Raw genomic sequence first — 15,813 nt, 5'->3', positions numbered from 1 at the left:
AAGTGCATATTAAAGTCTATATAAGATACCCACAGATTAGATGGAAGGTAACCTTAGAAAGGGGACCCTGCAGAGATAGATCAGGAAAAACTGCCTGCAGCAGGTGGCATTTGAAATGTTTCTTGGAGGAAGCTAGGGATTCCAAGATTGAAGGTAAGGAGGAAGAACACTCCAGGCTTGGATGAGGCCGGTGCAAAAGCACAAAGACCTAGATTTCAGAATGGGAGCAGAGCTCTGTGATCTCTCAAATTTGTCCTTCTCCCCTTCCATGTCACTACCTGAGGTCAGGTCAGGTTCTCATCATCTTTCCTTTGGGCTACTATGATAGCCAGCTGACTAGTCTCTCTGTCTCCTGTGGATTATTATTTATCATTTATTAACATTGTTTGAACTATCTACCAAAAGACCTAATAAATTTCTATCCAAAACTATTTTAAATTTTGGGGTTTGTTCTCAAAAACCACACTCTTTTTTCCCTTCCTCTCCAAATCTGTTATACACACTACCACCCACCTTACCTTCATAATGCCCCACTTTGATCGTGTTAACAACCCTGCTCAAAATTTTGAGTAGCTCCTCACCCCATCTCCCTCCTCCCCTCACCCCAAGATGGCATGCATTCTGAATATCCCTTCCCCTACTCTGTCTTCTCTTCTATCTCTCTCCCCTTCTCTTATCCCCTTCCCCTTCTATTTTTCTGTAGGGCAGGATAGACTTCTGTACCCCATTTCCTATATTTATTTCCCAGTAGCATGTGAAAACATTTTTTTAAACAAGTGAGCACCAAATAACATACAAACTCTTTAGCCTGGCATTCAAGGCCCTCCACAGTCTAGATTCAACGTATCTTCCTAGTTATTTCATACCATTCTCTCCTGCCTTTCCCATTCCAGCTAAATGGATTACTTGTCCCTTATCCTCTCCTGCCCCTTCTCATCTAAGCATTTGATAATGCCACCCCTTCCATACCTAGTGTAGGCTACCTACCCCCATCCCATTTCTACCTTTCAAAATCCTCCTCTTCCTTTAAGTTTAATTCTCATAATAGTTATAATACTCTCTCCATAAAGCCTTCTCTGATCACCCCAACTGAATGTGATCTTGCTTTCAAATTTCTCATGGCACTTTATACAGACCTATCCCTTGTATTTTTTTTGTTGTTCAGTTATTTCAGTTGTGTCTGACTCCATCACTCCATTTGGGGTTTTCTTGGCAAAGATATTATAATGGTTTACCATTTACTTCTCTAGCTCATTTTACAGATGAGGAAACTGAGGCAAGCAGGATTAAGGGACTTGCCCTAGGTTATACAGCTAGTGAGTGTCTGAGGACAGATTAGAACTCAGGAAAACAAGTCTTCCTGACTCCAGGCCCAGCATTTTAACAACTTCACCTCCTAGCTTCCCCATCCCTTGCATATATTACCTAATTTGTATTCTAGATATTTGTGTACTTCTTCCTCCCATACAATCTTAGGGGTGAAAGGCACCTCAGAGAACATCTCATTGGATCTATTTTTGCTTCAAGAATCCTTTCTACAACCTCCTAACACGGGTGGGGAACCTGCAGCCTCCAGGCCACATGAGGCCTTCTATGTCCTTGGGTGCAGTATTTTGATTGAGTCCAAGTTTTACAGAACAAATCCTTTTATTAAGGGGATTTGTTCTGTTAAGTTTGGGTTCAGTCAAAGGGCCACAGTTGAGCACCTAGAGAGCCCCATGTGGCCTCGAGACCACAGGTTCCCCACCCCTGTGATCTAACAACTGGTCATCCAGCCTCTGTTTAAAGCCTCTGCTTAAAGACCTCCAGCAAAAGGGAACCCACCACCTCTTAGACAGCCCTTTCCACTTTGGGGCAGCTCTAATTATTTTTTTGATAATTTTCTTTTAATTAACAAGCATTTATTTTCTCTCCTTGTCACTTTCCATCCCTACCGGAAAGAAAAGAAAGAAAAAACCCAACACTTGCAACAAATATGCATAGTTTAACAAAACTCTCACATTCGTTGTTGAGTCCTTTCAGCCACATGAGACTCTTTGTGACTCCATTTGGGGTTTTTCAGCAAAGATACTGGAGTGGTTTGCCATTTCCTTCTCCTGCTCACTTTTCAGATGAAGAAACTGAGGCAAACAACGTTAAGTGACTTGCCCAGGTCACATAGCTAGTAAAGTGCTGAGGCCAGATTGGAGCTCAGGAAGATGAATCTTCCTGATTCTAAGCCCAATGCTCAATGCACTGCACCACCTCCCTGTTCAAATTCTCTCATTAGCTATAACCAAATATACAAGTCTCATCACTTCTCTGTCTGCTGATAAGGAACACTCTACATTATAGGTCCTTTGGATGATGACTGTGTTCATCAGAGTTTTCTTAAGTTTTTCCAAGATCCTTCATGATTACAATGTTGTTGCTATTGTATTGTTTTCTTGGTTGTACTCACTTCCCTCTGTATTAGTGCACAGCAAACTTCCAGGTTTCTCTGAAACTCTCTTTCATCATTTCTTATGGCACAATAATATTCCATTATATTCAGATACCATAATGTATTCAGCCATTCTCCAGTTAACAGCACCCCTTAGCTTTCAGTTATTTGCTACCGCATAAAAATTGCTATAAACATCTTTGTACAATATAGGTCTTTCCCTTTCCTCCCCCTGCTCCTTTTCTATTGACTTTTTTTTTTTTTGGTAAGGCAGTTGGGGTTAAGTGACTTGCCCAGAGTCACACAGCTAGTGAGCGTTATGTGTCTGAGGCCGGATTTGAACTCGGTCCTCCTGAGTCACCTAGCTGCCCCTCCCCCCACCTCTTTTTAATCAAATGGACAAATTAGGGCTATTTGCAATCACTGCCCAGTTCTGCCCCGAGGAGCCAAGCAAAGTGAGTCTAACCAACCTCTCTTCCTCCCAACACTCTTAAAACAATTGAAGACTGCCAGCATGTTCTTTGTTAAGTTTTCTCTTCTCCAGGCCCTGGTAGGCCTAATAGGTTGTAAGTGGAGATGAGAGCTGGTGCTACAGTCCCTGGCCATCCAGTCTCATCCCCCCAATCATTGTTTATTATATAAACATGATCCTATGTCTTCAGCCTTTGTGCCCCCAGAAAAGGATGAGATGCAGAAGAAGAATGGGAATACAGTGCTGACATCATTCAAGAAGTCATCCTGGAGGGATGGCATACATCAGTGATGTTCAATTGGAAGGATGGTATAAACAGAGGACATAAACCTCTCTGCTCTGGACGAAGATGAAAAGACATTTCCCTTGACTCCCATAACGAGATTCCCCCAAGATTTTATCCCACAACAGATATGGAGCTCTGTAGAGTTTCCTTGTGTCTTGACCTTGGAGGGATATTCCCTAGAGAATCAAAGACACATTTGTCTTTCAAGGAGCTCAAGAGGGGAACCAATCCCACTGGTGCCAGGGTACCAGGTGTCCCCTTGGGTTTCTGGGTACCCACAAAACCTTCCCCTCCCTTGAAGAGCCATTCAACCCACTCCCAAATGAGCATAGTATATCCTCTTGGTCCTTGGCAGGCCATAGAACTAAGGCATTCATTCTCCTTGTTCCTGGAGCTTTGTGACTGGGCAGGCAGGACACGATCCATGACATCTACTGCACTAAGGAGCAGTCTAGAGTACATCTGGGCTTACTGCATTGTACTGATCAGAGTTCTAAACTCTTGCAGAGCTGTTTTTCCTTACAATGTTGTCCTTGTATAAATTATTCTCCTCATTCTGATCTCTTCTCTCGGCATCATTTCACAAGATCATCTCAGTTTCCTCTGAGGCTGTATTTCAGTCTAACAGCCTCCTTCCTGCTGCTGCAGTGACCTGAGATGGTGCTACTTACCTCTCTGTGACTAGGGTTGAAATTTCAGCCTGAGGAAAATTAGGTCTTGGTAGGCCTAGCAAGCTATAAGTGGAGGTAGATTGTACTACAAAGAAAGAGAAGTTGCCTTTGGTCCTAGTATCTTCACTGAGTTTACACACTTGGAGTCCCAACCCAGAACTGTCCCTCACTCCCCAGTAAGAAGTTTAAAGGGCAGCTAGGTGGCACAGTGGATACAGCACCAGCCTTGGAATCAAGGGGACCTGAGTTTAAATCCAGCCTCAGACACTTAACACTTACTAGCTGTGTGACCCTGGGCAAGTCACTTAACTCCATTGCCTAGCAAAAATAAACTAACAAAAAAACCCCCCAGAAATCTGAATATAATAGTTTAGCCTAGTGAAAGTTAGGAAATGAGAAGGTTAGAAACACTGGGTTATTCTTTCCCTTGCCCATCCCCTGCTTACCACAGTGCCTGGAACATAGTATGGGCATAATAAATGTTTGTGGATTGACTGAGTGGAGTGCAGGGAATTGGAAATCTGGAAGCGAGCAAAACGGTCAGTCTCTGAGTAAAACTGGACTGCTCCGTATTCTCCCCCATACACAGGCTCATCCTTGGTGCTATGAGGGGACAAAGAAGAAGCGTACCCAGTTCTACCATGTGGGAGGGCACTGTCTGAAAACAGGAAACTCCCACGTGGAGAGACATGAAAAGGGGGTGCAGCACAGTGTAGTGGAGACAGTGCTGAATTTGGAGTCAGAGGACCTGGGTTCAAAGCCCAGACCTGAAACTTCCTTGTGCCCTTGGGGCAAGTCACTTAACGTTTGCATCTGTTTCTTCATCTGCAAAATGAGGGAGTTAGAATAGATGGTAGCTAAAGTCCCTTCTCAGCAGCTAGGTGGTACAGTAGTGTCTGGAGTCAGGTAGACCTGAGTTCAAATGTTACCTCAGATACTTACTAGCTGTGTAACCCCTGGGCAAGTCATGTAACCCTGTTTGCCTGAGTTTTCTCATCTGTAAAATGAGCTGGAGAAGGAAATGGCAAACTATTTTTGCCAAGAAAACCCCAAATGGAGTCACAAAAAGTTGGACATGACTGAACAACAACAAAGGCAGAGGATGCTTCCTTCAGCACCTGGTCCAGTGCATAGCACTTTGAGGTCACAAACACTTGCCCAAATTGAGTATAAGGCTCTGTAAAAATGGGATACAGAGGGGCAGCAAGGTGGTGAAGTGCATAGAGCTCTGGCCTTGGAGTCAGGAGGACCTGAATTCAAATGTGACCTCAGACACTTGACACTTAACTAGTTGTGTGACCCTGGGCGAGTCACTTAATCCCAAATGCCTTAACCCCCCCCCCTGCAAAAAAAAAAAGAATGAGATACAGAATCCCGAGAAGGAGAGAAGACTGTGGCCAAGGAAAGAAAGAAGGTAGGAGACAAAGACAACTCTGCTTACTTCACAACTTTAGGAAAATGGTTTGGAAGAAAAGAAGGTAGGTCTTAAAAGTTCTCATGCTTGAAATCAGGGTTTTGTTCTATTTTTCAAATCATGAAACCAGTTTTATCCTAGGTTTTAAAAAACATATGTTGTGGCTAATACAGGAATTTGTTTTTCTTGACCACACTTATTTCTAACAGTTTTGTTTTTCTTGCTTTCTCAATGAGTGGGGAGGGAAAGGTGGGAGGGAGAGATTTAGAACTGAAAAGAAAGTTACAACAAAAGAAATAAATGATAGGCTGTAAGAGGGAGAGGACTATGGGTAACCAGGTATATACTGTCAGACTTTCACTTAAATTTTTTTCCCTCTTTTATTTTTTTGTTATAAGGTTTTGTGAGGAAGGAGGGAGAAAGACTACACCAGAAAATATAGGTGATGCCAAAAGAAAATGTCAATAACTTTTTTAAAAAATAAATTACAAATTACAAATAATATTTACTGCAGGGTATAAGGTAACAGAAAAATTGCTAGCGTAATATGTAATATTACCTACCATTCTTCTTAAATCATCCTAGCAATGTTAGAATTTCAGTAATGTCCTTGCATTCCTACTCTTAAGATATTTACTCTCGATTAGGTTGAGCTGAACTATACTCTAAGTCCTCCGGATTTAAGGAACCTGGCTTGAGATGGATCTCAGCGTGTAAGGTCTTTGCCCTGTTTCTTGGAATTCACGGCACGAAGGGCAAAACAGCCAGAATGAAGTGGTTTTCCTTGCTCGGATTGCCGAGGGCAGCTGGCATCCCATGACCAGGCCGCACTATCTACTGTGACTCCCTCCCCCATATCTCCTAAAAGTCTAAGACTCTTTTCCTGTGGGTCTCCTGGTGGGACATCCCCCACGCTGGCAGGCTTGCTATCCTGTTATCTGATTAAGGGCGCTTTATTCCTCCACTCAGCAGTCTGATTTCTATCGGGACAGGACAAGGGCACACAGGCGTCCTCCGGGTGAGGGTGCCCCGGAGCTCCGCCCGTTCCGGGGCTGGGACTGGCTCCGCGGGCTGCTCCTCCAGAGACCCCGCTGCCCCGGCTCCCAGCTCCTGCAATGCAGAGGCCTGTCGCGCCGGGCTCCCTGTGCATCGTGCCTGCTGGCTCTGAGCAGGGACCGCCCTGCTACGTGTGCTACTGCGAGGGCCCCGAGGGGCCGGGGCTGGACCCTGAGCCTGGACAGACCTGCGCCGTCAACATCTAGTGAGTGGATGCGGGGCGGGCGCTAGGCCGGCTGGAAGTAGGGAAGGCGTGCAGACGCTCTTAAGTCCTCCTAGCGCCCGCCTCCCGCAATTCGCGCCGGCGCGATCGTGGAGCTTTGTGCTCCCGGCCCCTCCCGCCAGTGGCCCCTGGTGCACGCCCCGGGGGGAGGGAGCGCAGGCCAGAACTGGGATTTGGTCGGGATACAGAGAACGTAGGTTCCCTCATCTGGATGCACCCTGACCCTTCTTTCTTCCCCCAGTGTGACTGATGCCCTGGAGCTCTGGAGCACCAGCTTCACCCCGGAGACCTTGGAGAAACATGTGGGTGACGCGATGGGTGCCCTGAGTTCTGCCCCCTGTTCCCTGCAGAATCCCATCCTAATAAGCTAGGTCTATTTCACTCCATTTTCATTTTCTGGGCAACCACTCTGATTCCACACCAAACTGGGTGCTTAACTCCGGTCTCCATTCTGCACACCCCCACCCCGATGCTACCATGTCGGGTTTGCGACCTCTCCATCTTCATCTTGCACATCCCCAATGCCACACCAAACTGGGTGTCCGACCTCTACGTCTCCACTCCACACCCCTACCCCCACTCTTTGAAAGGTTTAAGCAGTGGGTTGGAAGAGTCCCTAGATGTGGTTTATCAGGCTTTATCTTATCCCACAGAAAGCCCAGCATGGTCTGGATGGTGCTGAGGACTATTCAGCTTGGTTCAGGTGAGATTCCTTGGGGAGATAAAGCCGGGTCCTGGTTGCCCAAGAAACAGCATTGAACCCCTCCCCCTGCCAATCCACAGGGTTGCCTGTGACCAGCATGCGGTATCTTTGACCTTGAAGGATGACAGCAGCGCTCACCTGACTATCTCCAGGGAAGCAGAAACCCTGACTTTTAACCTTTCTAAGGTGCCCAGCCCAGAAGCAGCCCCGCGACTCCAGGCACTGATGCTGGGGTTGGCAGAGCAAGTATGCAGATTGAAGAGGCAGCTGGCAGGTACAGCAGACCCTGATGTCCCTGGCAGTCAGTCACCAAACATTGGGTCTCTGGTGCCCTCTCCTAGGAAAGGCACAGGGCTTGGGCACAACTCTAGCCAGGTGTTAGCATTAGCCCTGGGCCTTGCTGCCCCAAGTATTTATAGAGTTGTCATGAGTGAGAGTTTGTTTGACTTGTTAACCCTAGAGGTCAAAATGAGAAGCAATGGGTAAGGATTTAAACTTCATGGAAGGGGAAATTTCCTGCAGTTAGAATTATTCCAAAGTGGAGTGGGATGCCTCGGGAGATAGTGGGTTCCCTATCACTGGAAGTTCTAAGAGGTAGAGACTGACTAGGCACTGCTCAGGAATATTGTAGAGAAGCTACCCGTTCAAGAACTAGCTGGACAAGATAACCACCGGAGTCCCTAACAGCTTAGATTCTGATTCTGTGACTCATCTGAGGATATCGCCTGTACTCCAGACATGCCTGGAATGAGTGATGGCAGCAAAAGCTAGAACATGAAGTAAAAGTCCCTGTGTGAGCCCAACCTAGCACTTATTTCTTTTCTCAGCTTTGAAGGACGAGACTCCCAGCCCCAGAAAGAAACCCCAGCCACGCAGGCAGCAGCTGTTTTTGCCAGGTAGGAAACAGCCTGAGAGGAAGAAGGGTAAAGAATATGGGCAGAGCTCCCATACAACAAACTGACTTGCTGTGTCCCCCAGGCATGTTTCTGACCCTCTCTGGCCTTATTTGATAAAGAGGCTGACTGACATCCAGCCTTGTGCCTTTATCTTACCCCATATCAGGAAGTCTCATGTGGGGTAGATGATTCCCTCAGGGAATCCATCTTGCATGTGGAAGGGGGACTGAAGGATGTGACCACTTGTGGTGATGGGGACAGGGGAATGAGCCAGCTTAGGTGGACTTTTTGCAAAAAACTCTAGATCCAGATTCTGGAAGAGGTGGTCCAGGCCCCGTGATCAGGAAATGGATGCCAGGAGAATCGATCATCAATCCTGGCTTCAAGAGGTACCACCTGTCTGCCCCTCTTCTTCCTATCTCCCCAGCATAGATTTCAGGTCCTCTTCTTCCTTTCCATGGGTAAGGGACCTTCCCCTCCCCCTCCCTTAACCCAGACAGAGCTTCCTCATTGTCTCTGACATCTTCATGTCCTTGCAGTAAGAAGCCAGCCAGTGGAGTGAACTTCGATGATACCTGACATAGTAACTCCTGCATGAGTCTCCTGCCTCCTGGGGAATGAGGATTTGAGGAGTTACAGGGCTCTAAGGAAGCTGATGGGCCTGAGCTCAGCCTGAAGCAGAAAGAGGAAGAGCTAAGTTGGCCCTGTCCAGAGGAGTGAGTGATTCATCGAGTCTGTGACAGCTGGCTCCAGAGATGCTCTCTATTTCGCAAAGCAAAATAAATCCACAAATATTTATTGTCTAGTATGTGTAACACTCAGACTTTCCTTAGACTTATCTCAGTCTAGGGAGTGGCCTGGGAGATCCTTAGACCACCTCCCCCCCCCCAACTTAGGGAGAAGGCTGGTTCCCTGGTACAGGGTTGCTCTGGGGGTGGGGGCCGAAATACGTAAACAGATTGTGTCAGCTCAAACCTCCAACCAGGCCAAACTACTTTGTGAAGGCGGCTCCCTCTCTCTCCCTACAGGTTTCAGGGGTGGGTTGAAAGGTGGGGCAGACCTAGCTTGACCGGGGTGAATCACCCATGAGGGTCTCACACCCTGGGATCAGGTACAATGTTTGCCCTATTACAAATATCAAGTGAGATAATATTCATAAAGCACTTAGCATGGTGCCTGGCACATAGTTAAGCATAGGTTTAATAAAAGCTCCTTCCCTTCTTTGCCCCTACCTAAGCTGTCTCACCTTGGCCTGGATCTCATAGACAGATAGGATCTTTGCACTGGAGGTTAAAAAGTCTGCAAAGGTGGCCCCACATTTCCCCAAATCAGGAAAGGATTTTAGCCACCAAGCAGATGTGCTACATACACAGACACATATGGATGGATAGCCATATAGACACATATTCACACAGATATATAGATGTACAAAGATATGTATATAGGTAGTCACAAATATTGTATAGTCTGTAGTTTCAGATACACAAACATGTTGACAGAAACAATTTGCATTTACAGTAACGGCTCGAATTTCTATATTGCTTTAAGGTTACAATATGCTTTCCTCACAATAACCCAGTTTTGTAAGTTGTGGAAGTATTATCCTTATTTTACAGAGGGGAAACCAAGGCTCAAAGAGCCTTTGAAGAGACATAAAACTATCAAATGTCGGAGCCAGGATTTGAACCTGTGCTCTGATTTTAGTAGCAGTGACAGAACCAGAGTCACACACACAGAGCAATTAAGTGTCTGAGGCAGAATTTGAACCTAACTCTTCTGATTATAAATCTAATAGCACATTGCCTGACACACAGTCAATACAGGAATACAGATGTACCCAAGTAGGTACTTCCCAGAGCCCCAGAAATGCTGGAAGCAGGGATGGGGGGAGGGGGGCAGGCTGGAAAGGCAAAGGGTGGGTTGGTGATTAGGAGGCAGAAGTTGGTTTAACTGATGGGATTGGGAGAAAGGAGCCAGGGAATGTGGTCAAGCTGGCTGGAAACATTCACAACCTTACTCTTCTCCCCACCCAGCTCAGGGAGGTGGCCTCCAGCCCTGCCCTCTCACCTTGCCTATCTAGACCTTTCCTGCTGTTCTCACTCCTGCCCAACTGGTTTGAGGAGCAGTTGAGTCCCTGGGCATGGCTACAAAGGGGCTGAGCTTTCATTTCCCCCTGTGTATGGGAGGGAGCCTGTATAAGTCCCACCCTGGTGGCTTGGTGTCAAATCTGATGTTAGTCTTAGGATAACAGGTATTTGGTATGCGCCATCCTGAGGTGTCACGGGGAGGGCCAGAGTGGAAGGTAGGATCAGAGGTCACTGTGAGTGGAGAGGAATGGCCCAAAGATGATGGGGGCCAGATTTGGGGTCAAGTAAGAGATGAGGGTGGAGGCTGTGGTCAGGGAACTGGGAGGGGTTCACATCCCTGGCCCTCAGGAAAATGAGTCACACCTGGGCATAGATGAGACCAAAGAGTATGTTTATGGACACCCCTTTGAAGCAAATTAACAGTCTAAACCATCACAGGAGTGCCGAAGTGAGGAAGGTCAGTCCTCGAGGAGCAATCAGGGAGGAAATCCTAGAAGCGGTGACTTCAACGGGATTTAGAAGAAAAGCATGAAATAGTGGAGGGGGTGTACGCTGAGTGCTCGCAGAGGGGTGATGAACGAGCGAGTCCGTGTGCCTGAGGGTGGTGTAGGGGAGGCGCAGTGGAACAGTAGGGGAGAGCCAAATCGGATGGATTCTGAGTGGTCAGCGAGCTCGAGCCCGAGCCACGGATGCATAGGCAGCCAGGATCTCAGAGCTTTGTGGACAGGTGTACTTGAACTCCTTCATCTGCAGAGCATTTTCCAGGTATCGGTGGAGCCCACGGAGCTCAACAGGGATGGGTGTCTGTCGATAATGGGTGCACACGGTCTGCAGTAGGTGGAGGAGGGTAGTCATTGACACAGTCCGCCCAGTGGGCAGAGAACCTAAACACCCTCCCAAGGCTTTGCAATGGTTCCAACCCAACCCTTCTATTCTTGCCTCCCCTCCCCCGCAGTCTTTCAAACCTCCCCATCCCTTCCTCCCCCGGCCCCCCCCTCACATTGACAATGTGTAGCTTGGGCAGGAGCTTGCAATCCGCCAAGGTGAGCTCGTCGCCATCTAAGAAGCGACGCTTGGACTTAGTGAGCTTCGGGTCCTGGGTCAGCTCATGCTCCAAGGGGTGTGGTCAGATATAGATCCAGTTTCACCAGGGCACGAAGCAGGGGTCGATACAAGGCTGGAGCAGCAAGCAAGGGATTGGGAGTGGGGGTGGAGGTGGGTGGGGGAAACTTGGGACATAAGCTCCCCATTCAACCTCATTACCACCCATCTGGACTATTGCAATAGTCTCCATTATTGTCTTCTCCACCTCACACCCCACCCCCATCAGTACTGCTAGAACCAAACATACATCTGGTCATGTAACCACTCTGCTCAGAAATCGTCAGTGGATCTATATTGCATCCCGATTAAAGATCATTCTCTTCTCTCTGGCATTCAAGGCCTTCCAAAACCTGGCAGAGCCCCTATCTTTCTGTCTTAATTCATTCCTCACCTCCACACCTGCTCTAGACAAAGGGTTCTATGCTGCCTCATCAAAGCCTGACATGCCCTCCCACCTCTGCCTTTTCTCAGTGTTCTTTATGGATGGATTCCCTTCCTTCCTCATCAGACATCCCATCTATCCTTCAAGCCCAGCTCAAATGCTACTTCCTCCATGAAGAAACCTTTCCTGATACTCCTGAGTTAATAACAAGCTCCCCCCAGGGTCTCATAGAGCTCTGTCCTGCACCTCTTTAATATATTTATTACATAGTAGTAGGTCTTATATCCTTGTACTTACACTATCAGTTGGCAAAGGCAGTGACAAGTAGCAGGCACTTAAATGTTGGTGGAATGAATTCAATGGACTCACTCTTACACTCCCTTCCCCCAGGACACATCCTGACCCACCTGGGCGCAGCCTATCCTACCCCAGGACACAGCCTGCCCAGCCTGAAGACTCACCTTCATCCCGAGCAGGAGAAGTGTTTTTGATGAAAGCTGAGAATTTGTGGAAGACATCATTACCGGCTATGTTAGATTCCTTATATTGAGGAACCAGGCTGGGGAAGCTGAAGGATGAAGACAGGGTCAGGAGACAAATGGGAGAGCCATGGTTGGGGGCCTGGGGTCGTGGGCACTCTCACCTGGTTGGAGGGTGGTTCTCTCTCCCTTTCTCCCATCAGCATCCCCTGTTATCAAATCTCAGACACACTCCCCTCCCTTTATGCTGCCTAAGTTATTTGTAAAGCACTTAGTATGATGCCTGGCAGATAGTAGGTGCTATATAAATTCTTATTCCCTTACCCTGCCCTTCCCTTTAGCCACGGAAGAAAACTAGAGAAAACAAATTCCTGAAGAGGGTAAGAATTGCCCCTAGCTCCCTGGTCCTGCTTGGGGTCATCCAACATGCAATTTCCATTTTACTATTTAGATTTCCCATTCAGACATGGGGAAGCATGGAAAATCTTCCCTTCACCTCTCCAAAACATTCCTCTCTCATCTATTGCCAATGCCTATGACTCCCCCCTTGGGATTCCTCAAGGGGAATCAAGCTATCTTCCTTGACTAAAGGCTTTGCCCCTTACTAAAGGACAAGACCCCACTGGCATGAGTACAGGGTGACTCAATGCTGTCCTCAGTAAAGAACCTGCCTTGGAACAAGAAGATCAGATCCTTCCCTGAGAGTAGATATGAGGAAACTAGCAGTGGGGCAGAGTAGAAAGTAGCACACTGTAAAGTAAAGAATACAGGGGACCTTTATTCAAATTCAGGCTCTCCTGCTAACCACCTATGTGATCTTGGGTAAGTCTCTTCTCCTTGCTGATCCCTGGGTTTACTTCTCTAAGAGAAGTGGGTCAAGACTATATGATCAATTAAGTCCATCCAACTCTAAACCTCTCTGACCGCTGCTCCATTGCTCGTTGGCCCTGCTTACTGGCTGTGCCCTCACACCCACCACTCAGGCTCTTACTTGGGTGGCCCCAGTGTCTCTTCCAGGAACTCTTCAATCTGGATGGTATCTGTCTTGGCTTCCCCATCATAGAGCAGAATGGGCAGCTGGGAGCCAGGGGCAAAGTCCTTCAGCACATCCAAGGACCTGTAATGGGGTAAGGCCAAATCTTTGGCACAGGGAAAGTAAGCATGATGGGGATCAGGGCACAGGGCGGGTAGCTTCAGGCAGAAATAGGCTATGCTGGAGGAAAAGGTGGGGTGTAGTTTTCCTCACCCCAGGTTCCAGCCAGGCATTCAATCTTTACCTCTTGGTGTCCACAGTGGTGAGAGTAAAGGGGACATCTTTGAGTAGCAGGATCATGAAGAGACGATGGCAGAAGGGACAGTTCCCTACACTCTCACCATCTTCACTGGCCTAGGAAGAGGCAGAAGAGAATTTACATAAGCCTCAGGGAGAGAAAAACAGTAGCAAGAGCTGTATCTAGTTTGGTGAGAGAGAATGGAGGAAACCAGGCCAACCTTGGCTGTGTGTGTGTGTGTGTGTGTGTGTGTGTGTGTGTGTTTCCCAGGCCTGAGCAGTGCCCCTCACCCACATTTTTTAAAAGAGGGCCAAGGATGAGGACAGCCTCTCAAAATCAACAGGGCTGGGTGGGGCTTCTTTCAAGGGGAGGTGAGAGCCCTTAAGGGGTAGGGAGAATAACAGAGCCTGTGCTACTTAGAGCCTGGCACTATGCCTATATGGGCTGTCGTGGCGCCAGGGTAAGGGCCACACCCCGGAGGGGGGAATACAAAACTGGCACCAGGGAAATGGGCACATGCTGCTTCTCCATCAACTGAAGGCCCCTGGGCAACATCTCAGTGTCACCAGGCAGACTGGCCGTACAGGGTGGGGCCCAGCCCAGCTCCTGACCAAACTGTTTTTTCAATGATTCACCTTATGGCATTGGGCACTGCCAGTGGAACATCATGGCAAGAGCACACCCATTGGTGCCCACAGTGGAGCAAAGCCTAGGCCAGGAGCCCCCAACACAGACTGCTTGGCCCAGATTCTGAGGTGGTGTCTTACATTCCCACGTTGGCAGCATCCGCTGTTGTGGATAATAAGTCTACCCTGCCCTGAAGTTCACTCCAGGGCCCTGCAAGTGATAGTGGACATCTTCTAGGATCACCTACTGTAACATAATTCCCTTATCTTGGGTACAGGATGGACACAAATTCCTGTGGCATCTTCTTCTGTGCCAACTATCTTAGAATACTCCCACCCACCCCTGGCAGAGGCCACAGTCTTGGTCTGGGTACCCAGCAGGAAGGCTCCTCCCTATATAGAGTATCAATCAATCTTGCTAGATAACTGCCCTGCAGGCAGTGAGAGTTGGACCTGAGTTCAAGCCAGGGTCTTGGGCAAGGTCCCCTCATGAGGGGTAGATAGAACTGAGATCCAGACTCCTGGGTTCTGTTATCTTCACTTCTTTTTTTCTCAGAAGGCGTATGGATATGGGGACTAAGTATCTATCTTCAAAAGGCTGATACCATTTGGTTTTAATCCTGCCTTTGGCAGAATAGTCCCCAACTCATCTGCTTCCCAAGTCCTCCCAGTTTTCACATCCGCCATCTTAATTTTAGCTAAACCCCTATGTCCTGGACAAGCTACTTTTGAACTCTAGGCTAGAGAACCAGTGACCTGGATATGAAGTTGGTCATTTGTAGGTCTGTCCTGTCTGTTGCGAGAGACGGGAGCCCCAGACTCCTGGGGCCAAGGTTATCTACTAGACTGTGGACTCCCTGGAGGCTCTCCTTCCATTACCCCACAGCCTGTCTGGGTCCACTCTGATTTCTCTGGCGAGGAAAAGAGGGTGTGCGGGTAGAAAAGGGGCGAGGGAATAGGGAGATGGTGAGAGGCGGGGAGACTCAGTCATTCCTTCCAAAGACTGCACCCGGAAGAAAGTAGTTCCCATCGTCCCCTGTTCCCAGATCCCCTTCCCTAACCTATATCCTCCTCATCTCATCCCCTTTATAGTTCTCTCAAAGCATTTGTTTCCCTATTTTTAAAGCACCACAACACCTCCCCTCTTTTTTATCCCTCCTTCCTCCCCCGCCCCCGCTCTGTCTGCTTCAGGACCTGGACAGGAAGACTATAGTCACCACGTTCAGACATCCCTCCTGCAGTCTCACCTCACACCAGTGTCCCCTAGACAGAAGTACTGATCTCCTTCTCCCCCCGCCCCCATCCCGGCATTCCACTTCTCCTCCCTGGGACCGGTCCCCTGCACCTTGACAAACAGCTGGAGTTTGGGTTTCTCGGCCATGGTGTCCGGCAGGATAGAAGCAGCCGCCTTGGGTGGAGACTGTGTTTTTGGCTCTTTAAAGCTCCCGGGTTGCTCCGCCCTTCCTTACCCCGCCCAAGAGAGCAGTTCAGTGAGCTAGGGGCTGTGTAAGAGTGGATGCCTGACACTATGGGACTTAGTGGAGAATTGTGAGCCGGGGGGTTGGGGTGGGGGGGCCGACATTTGCGTAACCGTGGGACTCCGTGTGTGACTTCGAGTCAATGGGCAACTGTAAACAGCACGTAAGGGACGGTGACCTGGGCTAGTGCCTGTAAGCCAGTGGACAAAGGAGACCAATTCTGTAATTCTAACACTGGGTGGG

The 15,813-nt window shown here is 48.2% G+C and overlaps 2 protein-coding genes across 3 annotated transcripts; one reads left to right on the top strand and one right to left on the bottom strand.

Annotated features, from left to right (window-relative positions):
* Nucleotides 1-6,294: 6,294 nt before the first annotated feature.
* Nucleotides 6,295-8,941, top strand: PAXX (PAXX non-homologous end joining factor). 2 transcript variants are annotated; one of them, XM_020981823.2, is made up of 7 exons: nt 6,297-6,526; nt 6,786-6,846; nt 7,198-7,247; nt 7,328-7,521; nt 8,075-8,143; nt 8,448-8,532; nt 8,683-8,941. In XM_020981823.2, the coding sequence occupies exons 1-7, from the start codon at nt 6,381-6,383 to the stop codon at nt 8,720-8,722; spliced, it is 645 nt and encodes a 214-aa protein (XP_020837482.1). In that variant the 5' UTR covers nt 6,297-6,380; the 3' UTR covers nt 8,723-8,941. The 2 variants fall into 2 exon arrangements, with proteins under 2 accessions (XP_020837481.1, XP_020837482.1); XM_020981822.2 differs by lacking the exon at nt 8,683-8,941 and having other exon boundaries at nt 6,295-6,526; nt 8,448-8,636.
* A 620-nt stretch (nt 8,942-9,561) lies between these two features.
* CLIC3 (chloride intracellular channel 3) lies at nt 9,562-15,544 on the bottom strand. Its single transcript, XM_020981819.2, is given in 7 exon segments — nt 9,562-11,058; nt 11,231-11,350; nt 11,352-11,407; nt 12,178-12,284; nt 13,187-13,312; nt 13,473-13,582; nt 15,438-15,544. Coding segments are annotated over 7 exon segments (720 nt in total). The 5' UTR covers nt 15,474-15,544; the 3' UTR covers nt 9,562-10,893.
* Nucleotides 15,545-15,813: the final 269 nt, after the last annotated feature.

The sequence above is a fragment of the Phascolarctos cinereus genome, unplaced genomic scaffold (genome assembly GCF_003287225.1).
Source record: "Phascolarctos cinereus isolate Bilbo 61053 unplaced genomic scaffold, phaCin_HiC Scaffold_2;HRSCAF=192, whole genome shotgun sequence".
Taxonomy (NCBI): domain Eukaryota; kingdom Metazoa; phylum Chordata; class Mammalia; order Diprotodontia; family Phascolarctidae; genus Phascolarctos; species Phascolarctos cinereus.
The sequence above is the reverse complement of the archived record's forward strand: the minus strand, read 5'-3'. Positions and strand labels throughout refer to the sequence as shown.

Excerpts from the sequence above, each read along its gene's own strand:
- PAXX (XM_020981822.2), top strand. The coding sequence starts at position 6,381 with ATGCAGAGGCCTGTCGCGCCGGGCTCCCTGTGCATCGTGCCTGCTGGC. Across the intron at positions 6,527-6,785 it reads ACCTGCGCCGTCAACATCTA|TGTGACTGATGCCCTGGAGC; the intron begins GTGAGTGGATGC and ends TTCTTCCCCCAG. Across the intron at positions 7,522-8,074 it reads ATTGAAGAGGCAGCTGGCAG|CTTTGAAGGACGAGACTCCC; the intron begins GTACAGCAGACC and ends TTCTTTTCTCAG.